Genomic DNA, 19,626 nt, shown 5'->3' on the forward strand with positions numbered 1-19,626 from the left:
GGAAGAAGAAAAAATTAAGTTTGGAAAATTAAACATAGGAAAATTTTTTAACAAAATTACGCAAACGAAATCGGAAATCTATTATTATTATTATTTACAATGTTGGAAAACGCGAACGAATTTCACGTTGAATTAAATGCCATTCATTCAAAAAAAAAAAATTTTACAATTTTATCAGTTTTCTTTTATTTATTTATTTATTTCTTAGTTTTGTAAAAGGATAACGATGAGGAAAAAAAAATGGGGAATAGGTTTAAATTGCGAAAATAAATTACGCAATTTATTAACTGTTTTTGTTTTTATATTTCGAATGCATTTTGACGGGTAAAAGAGTAAATGTAAAAGAAAATGAAAAAAATAATTTTATTTTTTGTGATAGACTTATTTATTTATTTATTTTGGGGAGATACCGCAAAACTTGGGCCAGATGTCTGCGGTCTGTTTAAAAAAAAAAAAAAAAAATTTAGGCTAAGTACGGAGATCTATTTATAATTAAATGACGATAACCTCAAAGAAACTCTGATGATGGCAGATGGATGGGAAGCTAAGAAAAGGGCTTTTGTGCCCTTTAATTTCGTAAAATAAAATCATAATTTTTCCTTTTTTTTTTTTTTTTTTTTTGCTCTACGTTATAAAAATTTTGTGTAAATTTGCTATAATTCGAATAAACGTCCGCAAAAGGTTTTCATTTCGTGATTTGACATGTAGAAAATGCAGACGTTTGAAATAATATTATTGATTTTCCCCCAACGAATTGTAGTTTAAAATTTTTTCAAAAAGGTTTCCCCCACCTCTCTTTTCCTCCTTTCCCCTCTTCCCCATCTCCCCTTCCAGCCCCTCTTAAGTTATTAAGATGAAGATTTGACATGGCCACCCATTAGTTTTTTTATTTTATTTTATTTTATTTTATTTAAATTTTTTTTTGTTCGTTCGTTCCTGAGTTGATGAAATCTGTGCCAATGAGCAAATACGTGCTAATTTCTTATTTTATAAAATGTAGGTCACTTTGTTGTTTGTTGTTTGTTGTTTGCTGTAGTTTTTTTCCCTAATGCTTTTACCCGAAATTAGCATTCAATTTTCTTCGACGAAAGAAAAGAAAATTGAATTTCACGGAGGTTAAAAACTGCTTTTTTTTTTTTTTAAAGTTATTCGTTTATATTGCAATTTTTTAAATTTATAATTTTAAAAATAAAAAAATGTACAATCGAAACTTTTTTTTTGTATGCACGAATAATGAAACGCGAACGCACGAAATTATATATATACGATGCAGTTTTTTTCCAATTTAATTTCATCGATTTTTATCGATATTATAAAGATTTTTTTTTTTTTTTTGTAACGGTACAATGGTAATAATGATGTTCGATTAGAAATCTCAATATATTAAAATTATTTTACACGCATTCGTATATTTAATGCGTCTTTGTTTAAATATAAAAAACATCCTACGTGCTAAGAGCTAACTATTGTAAATGTAATTACGTCAAATCAAATCGCTTTCAAAATGTTTTTCTTATGTACGAACCGCGAAATGTCGCCGCGACATTTTTTTTTTTTTTTGCGACTGCAATTCTTATAAATGCACAAAAAAAAAATATATATATATTTTTATATACGTGTATTTACGTGCGGGGGGGCGCGAGTGCGTCACTGTATTTTTTTTGGGCGTAATTTGTATTCAGTACCCAGACGTTAAGTTTTCCCCCCAACCTTCTTCCCCCCGCCACATGTAGTATTAATAATAATAACAGTATGTATACATGTTTCGATTCGTGTTTATTATACCAAAATATTATTATTATTATTTTTTTTTTATGTAAATCATAGAAATCAATAATTAATAATTTTTGCATTTGAAAATTTAATAATTTTCTATTCCGCGCGTTATAAACATGGCGGTATGCGTCAAATTAAAAAAAGGAAAAAAAAAAGGAAAACTTTTTCCATTGAGATTTTTGACGTGACACTCTATAAAAAATTTTCTTTTAGGTTCCTTTTTTTTTTTTATACAGTGGAAAATTATGGCGGAAAACTGTCAAACAAATTTTTTTCAAAAAGGAAAAATTAAAAAAAAAAAAAAGCGGGAACAATAATTAAATAATATCAGGGCGTAGCTTTTTTTTTTTTTTTTTTTTTTTTTTTTTTTTTAAAAAATAAGGAAGCAAAATTTTCTATTTTTTTTTTTTTTTTGCAAGTTAATTTTTTTTTCAATCTAATTTTTATGGCAAAATACGTTTGTTGACTGGGTGGATTCACGCTGACAAAAGCCATTAGCTTTTCGGTCTTGATGTTTTATTATTATTATTATTATTATTATTATTATTATTATTTTCTTGGGGTCTTTAACCTCCCTTTGCCATGCATTGTAAACTTCCGTTTTATTATTATTATTATTATTTATTTATTTATTTATTTTTTTTCTTTCACCTCTTTTTTTTTTTTTTTTAATATTTATTGGAACGTTTTTTTGCCATTGCTGATGCCGTCGTCGTAGCCGTCGTCGTCTCCTCCCCTCCCCTCCTCCTCATTCGTCTTCTTCTACTTGTTGCGTGTTAATTAGAACATAAATAACAAGTTTTTTCTACTTTTTTATTTTGATTTTTATACATGTCGTTCAAAATTAAATAGATTATCCAAGGTGGATAAAATCCGAGTTTAAATAAATTTACGAGTTTTCATTTTTTCCTAGTAAAAAAAAAAATTTATATTCTACGAGTTTATTATAATAAATACGTTTTTTTTTTTGCGCGCGTGCGCGATCGTGTTCCCCATGCGAAATGTTTGTTACGTAGGTTAAAAAATAAATTTGACGTTGTTGTTGTTGTTGTTGTTATTCATTTCGAAGTAGATCACATTATTTAATAAAACTAATGTGTACATCACTAATTTATTTATTTATTTATTTATTTATATTACGTATACAAATTGTTACGCGTCCGAATACTACTACTACCACTACTACTACTACTACGTTTTGTAAAATTGTCCTTTTGAATTTTTTAAAATCATTGTTTATTTAGGCGTTGATTGACTCTTTTTTTTTTTAACATTAGTAACAGTCTTAAGAATATGAAGAATAAAAGGAATGAAAAGAGGCAGAGAGAGAGAGAGAGAGAGAGAGAAAAAAGTGAATATAAAAAAAAAATTTAATGAAAATAAAGGGGCAGGCGAGAAATCAGAAGAAGAAGAAGAAGAGAAAGAAATTTTATTTCCTTTACGTTATTAAAAGCAATAAATTGGGTTAAAAAATGTGGCGCAGATGCCAAAATTAACTTTTCAAAGGATTTTTTTTCTCTTTCTCTTTCTTTTTCTACAATTTTTTCTTTTTTTTTTTTTTTTTTTTTAACGAAAAGAAAAAAGGATAAAGAAAAGAAAAAAAAAAGAAAAGAAAAAAATTTTTTTTTTTTCCAAGTACCGGAAAAACAGGAACTCTAAATACGAAATATTATTATTTATATTTATTCGTTAGTGAAAATTAAAATGTAAAACGACAGTTTTACATTTTCCTCAAATATTATTATTATTATTATTATTATTATTATTTTACCGAAGTTTATGTGGGTTTGCTTTAGTTATCATTTAAAAAAAAAAAAGTTTTGAAAGGAAATGAAATGAAAAAATTTCTGCCGTTGTAAAAAGTTTTCAATTAAAAATGTTTTTTTTTTTTTAAAAATAAATTGTCGTATTTTTTTGACTGTTTATTATTATTATTATTATTATCCGAAACAAGACAAATTAAAGGAAATGCATGTGTGTGTGTGTGTGCGCGCGTGAATTTATAACTAAAAGATTTTATACGTTCGGGAGGGATTTAAAAAAAAAAAAAAAAAAAAAACGGAAGTTTATTGAAATCGACGTGCGGAATGTTTTTTTTTTTTTTTTTTTTTTCCCCCGAGCATTATTATTATTATTATTATTTTTTTTTCCTACGGGAGTTTAAAATGGTGAACACACGGGAAAGTTTTTAATTAAAAATCTCTCTCATTAAACTCTCATTTCGATGTTATATTGCTGACAAGATGAAGGAATATTATTATATTCTAAATATAACCCTGGTGCGTTTTCTAGGAGCGTTTGCCTTGTTTTGCCATTTTAAAAAAATTCGAAAAAAAAAAAAACAAGGAGGAAAGAGAGAGGTAGGGAAAAGAACGAGTTAAACAGGAGAGAGAGAGAGAGAGAGAGAGAGAGAGAGAGTGAGAAAAAAAAAGGAAGAAGAGAGAGTAAAGAGTTGCCAAGTTTCGAAGTTAGAAAGATTCCATTTTGGTTGTTTTTTTTTTTCGTTAATAAATTTCAGTCTGGCTATTTTGTATATTTAAAATAATTACGTAGCGAAAAATCATTTTATAAATTTTCATCAATAATAATAATATTTATTGTAACGTATCATTTTAATAATAATAATAATAATTTTTTCCCTGTTAAAATTTTGTACCTGAAATTTTATTCGTTTTTTCATGCATTAAAATTTCCCATTTAGTGGCTGAGCCGGAAATAGTAAAATAATTTTGTTGAAATTGATTTTTATCATTTTTAAAAAATATTGTTTTAGTGATTTGATGGTCACGTGATTTTTAAAAGCCTTTTTTTTTAAATTTTTTATTTTGCTGTTTTTTCCCGTTTTATTACGTGAGGTTATATTTGGAAAGTTGCGTTTTCAAAAGGTTTCTTTCTATTTTTTTTAATTTTTGTTTCTTTTTCCTCGTCGATTATGTCGGGTGGTAAAAACGAATCGTTTGATTTAATTTTTACATGCCCGAGTGAATGGAAAATGGAAAATGGAAAAAATAAAAAGATATGTTTTCGATATATATATATTTATTGCGAAAGGAAAAACAAAAAACGACCGGTTTTGACAACGTAAAAAAAAATAAATCGTGTACAAAAAAAAAAAAAAAACTTGTTTTTCTTCTTCTTCTTCTTCATCATTTCCTTTCTTTTTTCTTTTCTTTTTTCTTTTCTTTTTTTTTTTTTTTTTTTTTTTTGTTCTTTAATAAAAGAAATTAAGTAGAAAATTGAAAAAAAAAATACAGGCGTGCCTGATTAGTGATTTCAACAAAAAAGAAAAAAAAATGGCAACGAGATTAGTTTTTTTTTTGTATTACATTTTTTCAAGGAAAAAAAAGAAAAAATGAATCAAAAACCTAAACTTCAAAGAAAAGAATTTTTTTTTTTTTTCTTTTCATTTTTTTTTTTTTTTTTTGTCTTCCCATTCTGCCAATCAATATTTTTACAAAAAAAAAATTAAGTTTTTAATACATGTTAACTTATTATTATTATTATTATTTTCTTTTTTGCATTTTTTACATTTGAAAGTTTTTCAATTTAAAATGGAATTTGTTTTAAATTAAATAATAAATTAAATGACGACGACACACGATGATATATATATGTCTAAACGACTCAATTATTCATAATTAATCTGTGTATTTCGGAAAATAATATCGATCGATTATCGAAGTAAATGAAATTAGTTATTGAAGAGATTTAAAAGTGAATGATGATGATGATGATGATGATGACGATGACGATGAGGAATATTCGCGAGGGATTTTATATAGTTATCGTTTCTTTTCTTTTTCTTTTCTTTTCTCTTTTTTTCGTTGTTGTTGTTGTTGTTGTCGTCAAGGAGAAAAAAGTTGCCTTTTTATCCAGTTGGTTTCCTTTAGATAAAATATCTGTTTGAAAGAACGAAAAAGAAAAAAAAAAAAAACAAAAACAAAAAATTCTGAGTCAGAACTAAAGAATTTTCTTTCTAAATGAAAATCAGAACGCCGCAAACAGTCGATTTAACTGTTTATTATTATTATTATTTTCTTTTCGCGATTCGTCATTGACGTCATTCTTATAACAGTATATATATATTTTAGTATATATATAAATTAAAATATGTTAATATATATATTTATATTATTAATTAAAAGAAATCGAACGATCGGAAATGATCGAAAATGATGAATGAAAATGTGCAATTTTTCCTGTATCTTTAAAAATTTAACTTGAAAAATTTTTTTATAATTAATTTGTTTAATTATAAAAAAAAATTAATAATAATATTAATGATGATGATGATTATGATGATGATGATTAGGATGATGATGATTAGTATTACATAATCATTAAAATTTTTATGTTCGTCATAAAACAACATATAACGTAATTTTTTTTTTTTTTTTATATGGTGATATTTACAAAATGTAAGATGATCGTTTTATATGGGTTAAAACCATAAACGACGGTGACTTTTTTTATTTTTAAATTTTATTTTAATACCTTTAATAAACCGGGTACCACCTGAGCCCGGGTCGATTTAATAATCACTAATAAAAAAAAATTGAAAAACCTCGATCGAGTCGATCAATTTTTCAACGTCAGTGAGTTTATGTAATTGATGTTGTTTTTTTTATTTCGATATAGTTTCACTGATAAATTTTCTCACACACACACACATTCGTAGTCGTTTCGGAAAATGAAAATGTCACACGGAATGTTTTCCAGGATTTTTAAAATTAAAATTTGGTTGTTTTCCCCCCTTTTCTAGTCGGTAAATAGATGAATAAGTGAAAATCGTTATGATAAAAGTGAAAGTGTTTTCGTGGTTTGTTAATTTTTTGGTTTTGTTTTTGTTTCGGTGGAAAGGGATGGTGATAAAATCATCCTCCATTTTTTTTTTTTTTTTTTTTTATAAGGGGTGTGAAATTGAGGAAAAGTCGTAACGAACGATTAAAATGCGTTATTGAATACCAAAGGTACTTTTTTTAAAAAATATTTTTATGCGATTTCTTAACGCTTTGCTTTATTTGTTTTTATTTTATTATTATTATTATTATTAATAATATTTTAGTATTTTCCGTATAAGGAAAAATTAATTACTTTTAACAAGAACAAAAAAAAAAGAAAAGTTATTGATTATAGGTCATTTTAATTATTATTATTAGTATTTTTTTTGTGGATTTGAGCAATAGGTATTTTTAACGTACGTAATTTTGTAAATGGCTGCGGAAAACTTTTTGTTATTTTTTTTGTCTTTTCCTGAATTAAAAATACTCGTTGGCAACATTTGAATTTACGCATTATTACAATACATTTCCATCTTGAAATTAATTTTTGATAATCGTCGAATCAAAAAAAAAAAAAAAAAAAAAAAAGATGGGTTAAACGATTGGTTAGTCGTAGGTGTCAAAATGCGCGGGTTAATTTTTTTTTTTTTTTGTTTGTTTGTTATTATTTTAAGAAATTACTCTGCGAAGCGGAAAATTATAATGACGGCGAATTTTAATTAAATGTATTAAATAAATATAAATATATATATGTAAAACCTGATTTCTAAGTCCAAGGTTATGTACGCGTTTGTTGTTGTTTTTCTTTTTGTTTTGCTTGTTCATTATCGAATAAAATTTTTCGAAAAAAAAAAAAAAAAAAGATATTTTTAAGATTGACGCGGTAAAAGTACCATTTTAGTAAACGAATATGAGTTTATATTATTAATAAAATTTACAATGAAAATTTTCGAAGGAGGTGTTTGTTTGCGGAAAATTAAAAGAGGAAAATAATCTTCTGCTTTTTTTTTTTTTTTATAATATAAATTTTATAATGAATGAGTTTCAACAAGTGGTGCTCTTTACATTTTATTTAAACAATAACGTAATTTTTAAATCGAAAAAAAAAAATGGTAATCGTTTAATGCAAGCGTAAAAATAGAAAAAATAGAAAAGAAAAAAATTTCCAACGAAAGAAATAAAAATTTTATGGTTTTGTGATTTTTTTTTCTCTCTCCCCCCCCCCCCCCGTTTGTTGTTTGTGTGTGTGTGTAAATGTTGAGAAAAAAATGAGAGAGAGGAGGGGAGTGAGTGAGTGAAGGAGGGAGAGGGAGAGGGAGGAGGAGAAAAACATCAAGGGGGATTATAGTTATTATATTTTGCATTTCACTTGTTCAATTTGCCACAAGAGAGAGAGAGAGAGAGAGAGAGAGAGAAAAAAAAATGTATTTGAGCCAAATGGATGCAGTTAAGAAATAATAGAATTTTGTGGGCGTGAAAATTTTTTTTTTTTTTTTTTGATGTACTCGTCGCCGTATCGATATATAAATATATGAGAATAAGTTACGCAATTGTCATCGTTAAATGTTTTTTGTAACGAGTTTTTCCCTGGCAGTTGTCAAAATCCTGTGGGATGATTTTAATTTTTTTTTTGGAAACGCCATAATTTCATATCATAATTTTGCCTCTCTCTCTCTCTTTCTCTCTTGCTTTTAATATGTTTTATGTGTCTACAATCGGTGGATTGACAATTGACCAAAGTTTTATTTGTTGAGATGTGATTGTATTTTCACCATAACGTGGTCAAAAAAATTTTCGTTGACTTTTTTTTTTTTTTTTTTTTTTCGAAAATATTTTTATTATCAATTTCAGATTAGATCCCCTTAATTTTGTGTTCTTTTGTTTTTCGCGTTGTTCTTTACAATTTGCTTCCTTCCCCCATCTCTCTCTCTTTCTCTCTCGCACTAAAATTTACATTCTTTCACTCTTTAAAATTTGATCGGAAAAAATTTCTATGCCGTGAAATTGAAGATTAAATAAAAAAAAAAAAAAAAAAAAATTTGAAATTTAAAACGAAATAAAAAAATGAAAACAAAAAAAAATTCAATTTTTTGCGTAATTTAAAATTTTCGAAAAAAAAAAACAATTATTTTTATTGTTACTGAAAATTTTTTTTTTTTTTAAAAGAAAATTTTGAAGGACGTGAAAAAAAAGTGCAACTTACCCCTGAAAATTTAAAAAAAAAAAAAAAAAAAAAAAAAAGTTAAGAGAAAAGATTCACGTAGGCGAAAAGAAAACAGTGGGACAATTTTATGATCCAAGGCCGTGACAGATATCTGTCTCTCTTTTTTTTTCTGTTGTTTTTCTTCTACTTCTATGAATAAACTGCTGTATATATTGGTATTTGGCAAATGTATGGCGTTGTCTAAATGGATGGCTTTCGTCCAATCGTTGGAACAATTTAAGGGATTAATAAAAAAAAAAAAAAAATAAGAAGAAAAAATAAAAAATAAAATAAAAAAAAACATTACGATTGTTGTTTGGTTTGTGTTGACCAGTTAATATTGGATAATATTAATGGTATAAAATGTAATAAAGACGAATCGTTATTATTATTATTATTATTAGTATTAAGTGACCCTTAATGCGAATATTTATATATATGTAAAAATGATGCATCCAATTTTTTTTTTCGATTCAATATATTTTATCGATAATACGGAAATAGAAAAAAAAAAAAATCATTAAAGTCGACTGTTGTACGAGTTTGTTTATTTTATGATTTTTTTTTTTTGCATAAAAAAAATGTTTTATTTATTCCGATCGGAAAATGTGGGGGGAATGCGTTCGTTCGTTATTCGTCGACTGCGTTATTTAAATGCAAATTTTTTGCATTTTTCCTTAAAAAATTGATGTAGTTTGTTTAGTCGTAGGAAAATATGACGATGTGGAGTAAATGTTGCTCGATGAGGTTTTTTCTTCCTCGCCCCCCTCCCCCCGTTTTTTTCTCCTGCTGTTTTCTTTTTGCTGTTTTTTTGAAACCTAAGTAAAAGTATTTTTTCGGTTGTAAATTTTTTTTTTTTTTCTGATTAGTTCTTTTCTGGGATAATTTTTTTTTTATAAATTAAATCCCACGCAGCCTCACCTTGTTTACAGTTTTTTTTTTTATTTTTCACCTTGGGCATTTTAAATCACGTTTTACTCACTCATTCACTCACTCACTCATTCATTCATTCATTCATTTCTTCCCTTTTTTCCTCCTCTGATTAACGAGGAAAAATAATTTAAAAGATTGACGTGATAGAAATCAGATTTTTTTTTTTTTTTTGAAACTGTGGATAAATATGCGCTGTTGTTAACACTATTATTATTATTATTATTATTATTACCATAACTGTTATTAACCAAAGGTGTAGGAGGATTTAAGAAAATACGTTTAAAATTTTATCGTCTTTCCTTTTTTTTGTTTTTGCCAGTCTCGAAAGTAGGGGTAGTTGAAAACAAAAAAAGATAAATGAAAGGAAAAACAAAACCTAACTCAACGTAAAAAAATAATTATTACATGTGGCCCCCTTCATTAAAAAAATTTTTTTTTTAAAGCGGGGGAAGTTGTTTAAAATGAATAAAAAGGTGTGCTAAATGTTTTTTTTTTTTTTTATACTGTGGGCGACGAGGTCTTTAAACGTAATTTAAGGTATCTTAAAAAAAAAAGAATCAGGATATGTATGATGATATAATTTATGTGGACCTAAAATTTTGTTACTTAAATTTTTTTTTTGTTTGTTTACTTGTTGTTGTTGTTTTTTCATTTGAAAAAAATTAACGTGGGAGGCGAATGTTTTCTTTCATTAAAAAAAAAAAAAAAAGAAAAACTTGTTTTGATGAGTTTTATTTATTTATACTTATTGGTTAAGAAATTCACAGGTAGTACCTTATTTCATAAGGTTCGACGTCTGGCGCTTAATAATTTTACGGAAAATGTTTTTCGTAACGACTCGTAAACGCTCATCGATCGATTATCAAATAAGTAAATTATAATAATTAATAAAAGGTAAAAAATGATCGATAAATATAAATCGATTGATTTTACCCAAAAAAAAAAAAAAAAAAAAGGAAAAAAGATTACGTGAAAGAAAAATATCGGAAAAGCCCAAACGTCTAGCCAGATGTTTGTTTGTTTGTTCGATTGATTGTTCAAACAAACCTAAAATTGTTCCAATGATTTGGTGAATAGAAAAATTCAATTGTAATTTTTTTTTTTTTTACTGACCTTGTCGAAAATTTGAAGTAAAATTATTTATCACGCCATACCACGCTTCCTCACGCTTTTTTTTTTTTGTTCTCTCACTTTTTTTTCTGCCAAATCCTTTTCTCTCTCTCTCTCTTTTTCTCTCCACGTTAAATTTTCTGACGGTTCTCACGTATGCACTCGAATGTATTTGTCATGTGAAAATAATTTTTTTTTTTTTTGTTATTCATTTATTTCAGATTCGGGTCAAAATCGAGTTGAAAGTGGCCCTCACTCGTGGTCGATACAACTTGATCAAGATCTATTAGACACCATCATCGCAATATATCCAGAGTGGTTCAAAGAGTACAATCAAAAACGTAGTGCAATGTCAGAAGGTTCCGGAGGTGGTTCCAGTGTATCCCAAAGTTTGCCTTCTGCTAGCGTATCGTCCGGGTCCCTCGTTGCCGAAGTGGATGAATCTCCGCTTCAAAAAACAATGGACAAAAATAAGGAATGTAAGTGTATAAGAATGTTTTTTTGTAAATTTAAAAATGATTTGTTTTGATTTTTTTTTTCCGGTTTATTTTCACACAAGTTGTTGTTGAATTGGGGGGGGAGGGGAAATGATGTTGATTGATTTCTGTTATTGTTAAGAGAATCTCTTTAAAATTGATTTAAAAAAAAAAAAAAGGATTAATTAAAATGTGGTGGCTGACGTTAAGTAATTAAAAAGCAGAAAGGAAAAATTGAATGAAAAAAAAATTTTTTTTCAAAGGTTGGCAACGGATTTAATTGAAATATTTTTTTTTTTTCTTCCTTCGAAAATTCTTTTTTTTTTTTTTTTTTTTTAACGTGGTTTAGTTGAGTCATCGTTCGAGTGTCTCCTCTCGAAATGTCTTGATTCGAGCCAGTAACATATTCGAAAAGTGTCATGTGTGTATGTGTGTAATCGTCCAAAACAATCATTGGAAAAATAAAAATAAATGGCCCGGAAAGAAATTGGTCATTAACAAACGCGGCAACCTGAATCTCTCTCTCTCTCTCTCTCTCTCTCTCTCTCTCGCATAGAAGAACGAATCCGTCCTTTACTATTCTTTGTTTACGAAAGAAAAGAACGTGCGTGCGTGCGTGCGTATGCTTGTGCGTATACGTGTACGTATATACGTGTATTTACGTGTTGTATAAAAAAAAAAAAAGAGAGAGAGAGAGAGATGACAGACTGAAAACATGACTCAGTTAGTGTACGTATCGTAAAAATAGATCGAACCAAATGATAATATTATGCTACTGAATTAGAGCAAATCTTGGACCAAAAATAGATAATTTCTATTATATAGATTTTATAGATTTTATTCAAAGATTAATTTTGGTTTGCCAGGCGACCAATTTATGCTTAATCTACCGTAGTAGTAGACCTTTTCTTTCTTTCTTTCTTTCTTTTTGGCTTGACTTTATTATTGAATGTCTTTTTTATTTATTTATTTTTTTTTTCAAATAATCATATCGTCGTCCTTACTTGAAAAACTTGGCCAAATTTCTCCCTCTCTATCTCTCTCTTTTTCTCTCTCTTCATTTTTAAATTTTGATGAAAACTCTTGCCATTTTTTTTAAATTTTGGTCAATTAATATCATTATCGTTATTTTATTTTATTTTTAATAATCATTTAATTTTTTTTTTTTTTTTGAAGAAAATTATTAATCGAGCCAATTATTGTCGAAAAAAAAATAGAAAATCCCTAATGACCAAGCGATGTGTGTGTGTGTGTTACATCGAATTATCCGTATAATTAATAGATTTTAGTGTTATGTAATATTTTATTTCGTTTTATTTTTATATATAAATGTTGGTCAATTAAAAATATTTTATATACACACGCACGCACGCACTCACACGTATGTTTATTTATTTATATATTAGTTTAGTATATTAATTTATGTTTGACGATTGAATGGTTATAAAGGAAGAAACACGATTCCGATGTTAATAAAAAAAAAGAAAAACGTGTTTTGCGATCACGTAATAAAGAAAGACACGCGCCATCCTGAATGTTGTGTTTGAAAAAAAAAAAAAAAACTATAGAATAATGGGTTTTGCAATTAACGTAATCGTCGATAAATCGTACGTCATCAAATGATTTGATTAAATAAAATATTTTATGTAAATTTTTCGTTAGAATTTTTCTTTGCGGTTGTTGTTTTTTTTTTTTTTTGGAAAAAATTGTAAAATTTTAAAAAGTTTTCCCCCCATAACAATTGATTTAGGTAGGGATAGGGATGTAGGTTAATGTGGCGCATCACCTTATTCTCTTTTGTTTTGTATCATTCAAAATTTTTAACACATGCCAAAATTTTTGCAAAAATTGGCAGAAAATTTTTTGTGTGATGAAAATTTCTTTTCTTTTTTTTTTGCTGCTGCTGCCGTTGTTGTTGTTGTTGTTGTTCAATGTGAGATTTGATTAACGGGAAAACTAAATATTTGTTGTACAATATTTTTTTTGGACGAGACACGAAAACGCCCACCGAATTAAAAAAAAAAAAAAAAAAATTTTTTTTTTTTTTTTTTTTGTTGTTTTTAATTTGATGCCGTGAATACTGGTCCTGTTGTCTGAAAAAGAGAGAGAAGAACGAGAGGGGTAAGAAGATGAAGTAAGTGTTGAAAAAGACATTAAATGCAAATCAACTGTCAGATTTTTTTCTTCATTAAAAAATTTTTAATCATTTTAATTTTGTGTCGATGGTTAATTGAAATTTAAAAAAAAAAATTTTGTTTAATGAAATTAATTTCCCGTTCGCGAGTTTGATCGCGAAAAAGTTATGGAAAATTAAGATGGTACGAAGAATTCTTCAATATGGTTTTTGTAAACAAAACAAAAAAAAATGGCCGATGATTTCCGGTGTGTCGATTTTAAAAAAAAAAAAATTTTTTTTTTCTTTTCATTGTTTTTCTGTTTTTTTTTTTTTTATTTTCTTTTTGATTTTTCGAAAATTATTATTATTATTATTATCATTATTATTATTTTTTAATTCTCATTAGTAATATTTTTATGACGTTCGTGTACCTTCGCCATCATCAAATGGTTTCATTTATTGGTATAATTTATTCTTGTCGTGCCTTCTTTGCGACTTCCAGTATCAATTTAGCGGGTCGTGAAGTGCGTTCTTTATAATTTGTGTGTGTGTGTATGTGTGTGCAAGAGACACACGAGGTTCCCGTTTTTTTTTTATTTTTATTTTGTTTTCCCGGTTTCGTATACTATAGAGAATCAATTACAATTTTCTTTTTTTTTTTCTCTCTCTCTCTCTCTCTCTCTGAAATGAGGAAAATTTTTTTTCATTTTCAGCTCTCAAAGTTAAGCTGATGATGCGGAGACCAATAAACCAACTCGTCGCTCAAGGAATCATGCCTTGTGAGTAGTAGTAGTAGTAGTTTTATAAAAATTTTTAAACGGGGAGAAAACCAAAAGGTTTTCTCCTCGATTCCCCCCTCCCCTCCGATTCCTCTCAATTATTATTTTTAGCATTGCATGTGGCTTTTTTCGTTTTTTCCAGCAATTTTTCATCTTTCCTTTGCACCAATTATACGTTTTTACTTTAAATTTTAGTTTTGCATTTTTTTTTTTTTTTGCATGTTGTTTTGCTATAAGGTGCTTTTTTTTGTAATAGTTATTATTATTATTATTTTTTTTTTAAAGTTTGCGAATGGGTTTTTCATTTTTTCTTTTTTCCATGTATTTTCTTTGTGTGTTTCTTTTCTTGTTTATTTTTCGCTTTTCATTCATCATTATTATTATTATTTTATTTTCTAAAAGCTTTGCTTTCGAAAATGAAATAATTTCTCTCTACGTTTACTTTTCTTTTCTTTTCTGTATTTTTCGTATCATCATTAACATTGTACTCATTTATCACCTCGTGCATTTTTTTTTTCTTTCTTTATTACAGCTCTGAAAACGCCGCCAGCTTTTCACGAGCAACGTCAAAAGCTGGAACGAGCTAAAATGGGGGATTTGTTGAAAGCCAAAATTCAACAAAGACCGGATCGTGAAGAATTGGTTCGTCAACACATTCTCGAGGCCGATGTTGGACACGTAGATCCATCTCTCGCCGAAAGACAAAGAATGTTGAAGAAAGCGCGTTTGGCCGATAGTCTGAATGATCAATTGTGTCATCGACCTGGTCCCTTGGAGCTCATTAAAAAGAATATCCTCCATACGGAAGAGCCCATAGAAAGGGCAGTTAAAGAGGGCGCTATTCCTTTTAAAGCAACAAGCGAAGGACAGTTGAGAAAACCTCAACACCCTGATCATTATATCACTTTCGAAGACGATTCGCAAAGTTCCGAGGGTGCCGGAAGTCCGACAAACACTCCCACCACTTTTTCGAATAACGCTCTTCCGGCACTCGATACCGTAGCAAATAGTAGTAGTAGTAGCAGTAGTAGTAGTAGTAATACACCTCAAACGAGCAAAACGAAAGAATCCAGGCCGAGAGATGTGCTTGAAACGGCTGCTGCGAGTGCTGGAATCATGAACATGGCAGTTACTATTCCTACAAACGCTGTTGTCGTGACTTCCCCGATCCTTCAGCAAATACCGAATGATAAAAATCAAAGTTTGCAAACTTTTGCCGAATTATGCTCCAGCGTAGTATCACCCTTATCATTGGGGTCAAGCACGTCGAGCCTGAGTCCGTTGTCTTCAATCGCTTCTCCTCCCACTCCACTAACACCCAGGCCTGCTTCATTATCTTCTCCAGCTCCGGGAAAGGCGGATAAAAATAGGAAAAAATCTAAAACGAAAACTCAGCCTAAAGCGAGAACTATAAAATTTCACGAATACAAGGTTAGCAAAATTTCAAATTTTTAAAAAAATATATGTGTCGTATGTGTGTCGGTTTTATTTAAAAAAATTTAATATTTGCAAAAAAAAAAAAAAATTAAAAATAATCGAATCCAACGCAAGGCGGAATTCAATGGTGTTTATTCGTTGTAAATTAAAAATGTAACAAAAATGGCTGGTGGCCAGTTTTTTTTTTTTTTTTTTTTTTTTTTTTTTTCAATAATAAAAAAAGAATTTTTTTTTTTTTTTTCAGTTATTATTTTTATCAAATTTTAATTTTAAGCTTAAAAAAAAAAATTTTTTTTTTTTTTTTTTGATTTGTTTGGTTTGATTGAATCGATTTCATTCAATAGTCGTAGCAGCAAAGTATTAATTTAAAAAAAAAATTTTTTTTTTATTCAGGGTCCTCCAAATGCTCAAAAAAACACGTCAGTAAATTCTTCATCGACGGAAACGTCTTACGAGTTGCTTTTGCAACAGCAACAATTATTTTTACAATGGCAGTTGGAATGGCAGCATAAATATCCGCAGATCATACTTCCGGCCGCTCAAAAACCTTCGACGGAAAGTGTGGGAAATTTGCAAGGTACCATATCGAATATCACAAACGTGGCAAGTAATTCGGGAACCACGTTTTTGGTGACGCAATCGTCAAGATCTGCAACTCCCGTTGTTCAACCGTCAACGCCTCAGTCTAGACCACCTTCCAGTCCTCCGCAATCCGATTCGCAGACTTCGAATCAGAATTCTTCTTCCAGTGTCGCTTCATCTCCGATTTCGACTAGCAGGGTTTTAACAAAACTGGAAGACATGAAAGTTAGCGATTTAAAGTTGGAATTGAAAAAACGAAATTTACCCGTATCAGGACCCAAACCTCAACTCATAGAACGTTTAAAACCGTTCACCCAATCTGGCAATGGGGAAAATAATAATAATCAAAATGCGGATGGTAATGGTTCTATGCTTACCTCTACTTCTTCTGGAGGTAGAACAGTTTCTTTATCTAGCGGTGATAATCCAGGATCAGTAATAAGCGAAATGGATGTGGCCGTGTCACCGTGCGAGCAAGAAGATGAAGAAAATAATTTTTCGCCTGGAGCAAAAACGTGTACTCCCCCTCCCGCTTCACCCACACCCAGTGCCATGGACACGAGTGAACAGAGTCCTCCAGCTTCACCCAATGTGAGTGATTTGTTTTTTTTTTTTTTCTTTTTTCTTTTTTTGGAAACGACATTAAGATAGTAATTATGATATTTTGATTTCAGAATGGTGATATAATTATCCAGCAGCAGCAGAAAAAAATAGAAGAGTTGCAAAGAGAATTACAGAAATCTCAGCAGCAACTTCAACAAATACGTCAAAATAAAGAAGCATCGAATTTAACCAAGGTGACAAACAATTCGACGTCTACGACAACGACTGCAATTACCTCGCCTATTCCCGTAAAAGCATTATTACAAAATGGAATAATTCACATAGATCCCAAATCTCAACAAAAGCTCATATTACAACAGCATTTGCAAAATAAAATACAACAACAACAGTTACAAATACAATTACAACAGCAGCAAAACAATCAACAACTCAGCGAAACGGTTAATGCAAAAGCCAGTTTAGCGGCCTTTATAAATCAACAGCAGGCCCAAAATCAGATAAACAATCTTTTGCAAACAGCCAATAATAATAATAATAATAATAATAACAACAACAACAATAATAGTAATAATAATAATAATAATAATAATAATTTTAGTAGTATTAAAAATAACAATAATAATAGTAGCAACTGTAATAATAGTAGTAATAACAGTAACGTGAACAATAATAACAAAAACAATTTAGACAATAATAGTGAATGTAATAGCAGTAATAACAACAACAACAACAACAATAATAATAATAGTAATAGTAATAATAATAATAATAACAACAACAACAATAATAATAATAATAATAACAACAACAACAACAATAATAATTTAGTGAAAAACAAATTAGCTGGTAGGAGAAGTATTGTTTTAGGTCAGCAACAAGCTGCCATTGTTTTGAATCATTTGAATTTGGTCAAACAAAAAAATGGGATTCTAGGTCATCAAAGAACTTCTTCTTTGCCCACGTTTCTCGGTACCTTAGTGCAAAATACCATTATACCAGATGAAAAACAGTCTTCAACAGCAAATAAATTTTCTCAACAACAAAAAGTGAAAAATCAAGTTTTACAGCCCAGGCGGGCAGGCTCAGAGGAACAACAAACATTTATAGTTACTAGCAAACCTCCCCCACCTCAGTATGAGGAAGCTACGAAATCTCTTCAGCAAGACATTGAAGATAAGAAGTCAAAAAGTGTAAAAAGTCAAATCGTTGACGATGTTTTAGAGATACTTATAAAAAATGGAGAATTGCCTCCGAGCGCTGCCAACGATCCGGCGACTCCGACAACTCCAAACTGTTCCGGATCCTACGATCCTGAAACGGAACAACTAATATATACTTCGGCTCCGCCGCCTCCGCCTCCGCCTCCTCCTTTGCCCCATCCCAGTTTTTCTGTCACTCTTCCAACGTCTATCACGTTGACATCTCAAACTCAACCTCCGGCTCAATTCAACCTTCCGAACACAACCTTTTCAAGCAGCACTCCGTTCACGTTGACGACGCAGAGTGTGAATCCTCCCACGTACACGCTCACTCAAGCCTACGTACCGAATTCGTCCGACCGAGATCCTTCTGCCGGGAGCGACGCCATGACAAGCAACATAACATTCTCATTATCAAATTCTAATTTTATTAACGGAGACAATAATTCAAATAAGAATACATTCGGTTCCGGAATAAATTATTTGGACAATATTGAATTTATGTCCGCGGAAACGTCAGATTTCGATCTGAACAATTCGAGTGACCAAAACTTTCATTCCAATAGTTTGGATTATATATTATCATCAAATGATAATTTACTATCATCGAATGATAACATATTGCCAACGGAGTACGGAAACGGTGATATTAATTTAAAAGAATTAGGTTTAAATTTAGAAACATTAGATTCAATGGATTTTAGTCAATTAGATTGTAAAATGGACGCAAACGACACGGAAATGGAATCGACGGAAACGACGGTTTCCACGTCGTCTTCGTCATCGCCGACGGCAAACAAAACGGATCAGCTCATAAACAACAATCCGGATCTCGTCAAAACGGAGCTCATGGAACCCATGGACATGGATGATAATTGGTTGGATTCTCTCATGCCCGCTCCGGACAATCAATCGTCGTCGAATCATTTTGCAAATTCCCTGTCTTCTTCCACGGTCGGATGCGAGTTTTTGCATTGCAACGACAATTCATACGATTCCCTGTTGGGAAACGCTCAGGATCCATTTGAATTGTTCGACATTCACGAAAACGATTTCAAGCTGCCATCGTCTTCCCTGTCGTGGGACAAAGTCGATTTTGCCACTTAGTTGTTAATCCTCCCCCCCCTTTTTTTTTTTTTTTAATTTATTTATTTAGCTTAATTTTATTTAGCTTCGTTTTATTATTATTATTATTATTATTAGTTTTTATCATTTCGTCACGTGATTATTCAACGGTGAAATTTTCCTTTCGAAACTTACAAGCAAACACACAAACGAACATACAAACACAATTTTTTTTTTACAACCGGCAAACAAACAGAAACAAACAAAACAAACAAATTTATTTAAAATAAATAAAAAAAACTCAGGTATAGAAAAATATTTTTTGCTTCCGTAAAATTCATCCCGGGGGGAGAGGGAGGGAAAAGGGGGTAATTCCAAAAAAAAAAAAAATTATAAATGGGCTATTTATTCAATTTAACATCATTCCAATCGAAAAAATAATAATAATAATAATAGCAATGAATTTTAAAGCCCTTTTTTTTTGTCACCTCACTTCCGAAGAAGAAAAAAAAATTTTAAAACCGTAATAATAATAATAATAAAGTGTAATTAAATATGATAAAATGGCGGCTTAGAATTTTTCTTTTTTTTTCCAGAAGTTTCAA

At 29.4% G+C, this 19,626-nt stretch overlaps 2 protein-coding genes across 2 annotated transcripts; both read left to right on the forward strand.

Annotated features, from left to right (window-relative positions):
* Positions 1-10,969: 10,969 nt before the first annotated feature.
* Phum_PHUM281880 (uncharacterized protein) lies at positions 10,970-12,174 on the forward strand (the record flags this gene model as incomplete). The annotated part of the gene is made up of 2 exons (XM_002426813.1): positions 10,970-11,282; positions 12,146-12,174. 2 exons carry the CDS (start codon positions 10,970-10,972, stop codon positions 12,172-12,174), a joined length of 342 nt encoding a protein of 113 aa, XP_002426858.1.
* A 1,951-nt stretch (positions 12,175-14,125) lies between these two features.
* On the forward strand, positions 14,126-19,069 carry Phum_PHUM281890 (uncharacterized protein; the record flags this gene model as incomplete). Its single annotated transcript, XM_002426814.1, has 5 exons — positions 14,126-14,174; positions 14,707-15,605; positions 16,005-16,784; positions 16,868-17,321; positions 17,601-19,069. 5 exons carry the CDS (start codon positions 14,126-14,128, stop codon positions 19,061-19,063), a joined length of 3,645 nt encoding a protein of 1,214 aa, XP_002426859.1. The 3' UTR covers positions 19,064-19,069.
* Between the last annotated feature and the right edge of the window lie 557 nt (positions 19,070-19,626).

The sequence above is a fragment of the Pediculus humanus genome, genomic scaffold (genome assembly GCF_000006295.1).
Source record: "Pediculus humanus corporis 1103172107665 genomic scaffold, whole genome shotgun sequence".
In the NCBI taxonomy this organism is placed as follows: domain Eukaryota; kingdom Metazoa; phylum Arthropoda; class Insecta; order Psocodea; family Pediculidae; genus Pediculus; species Pediculus humanus.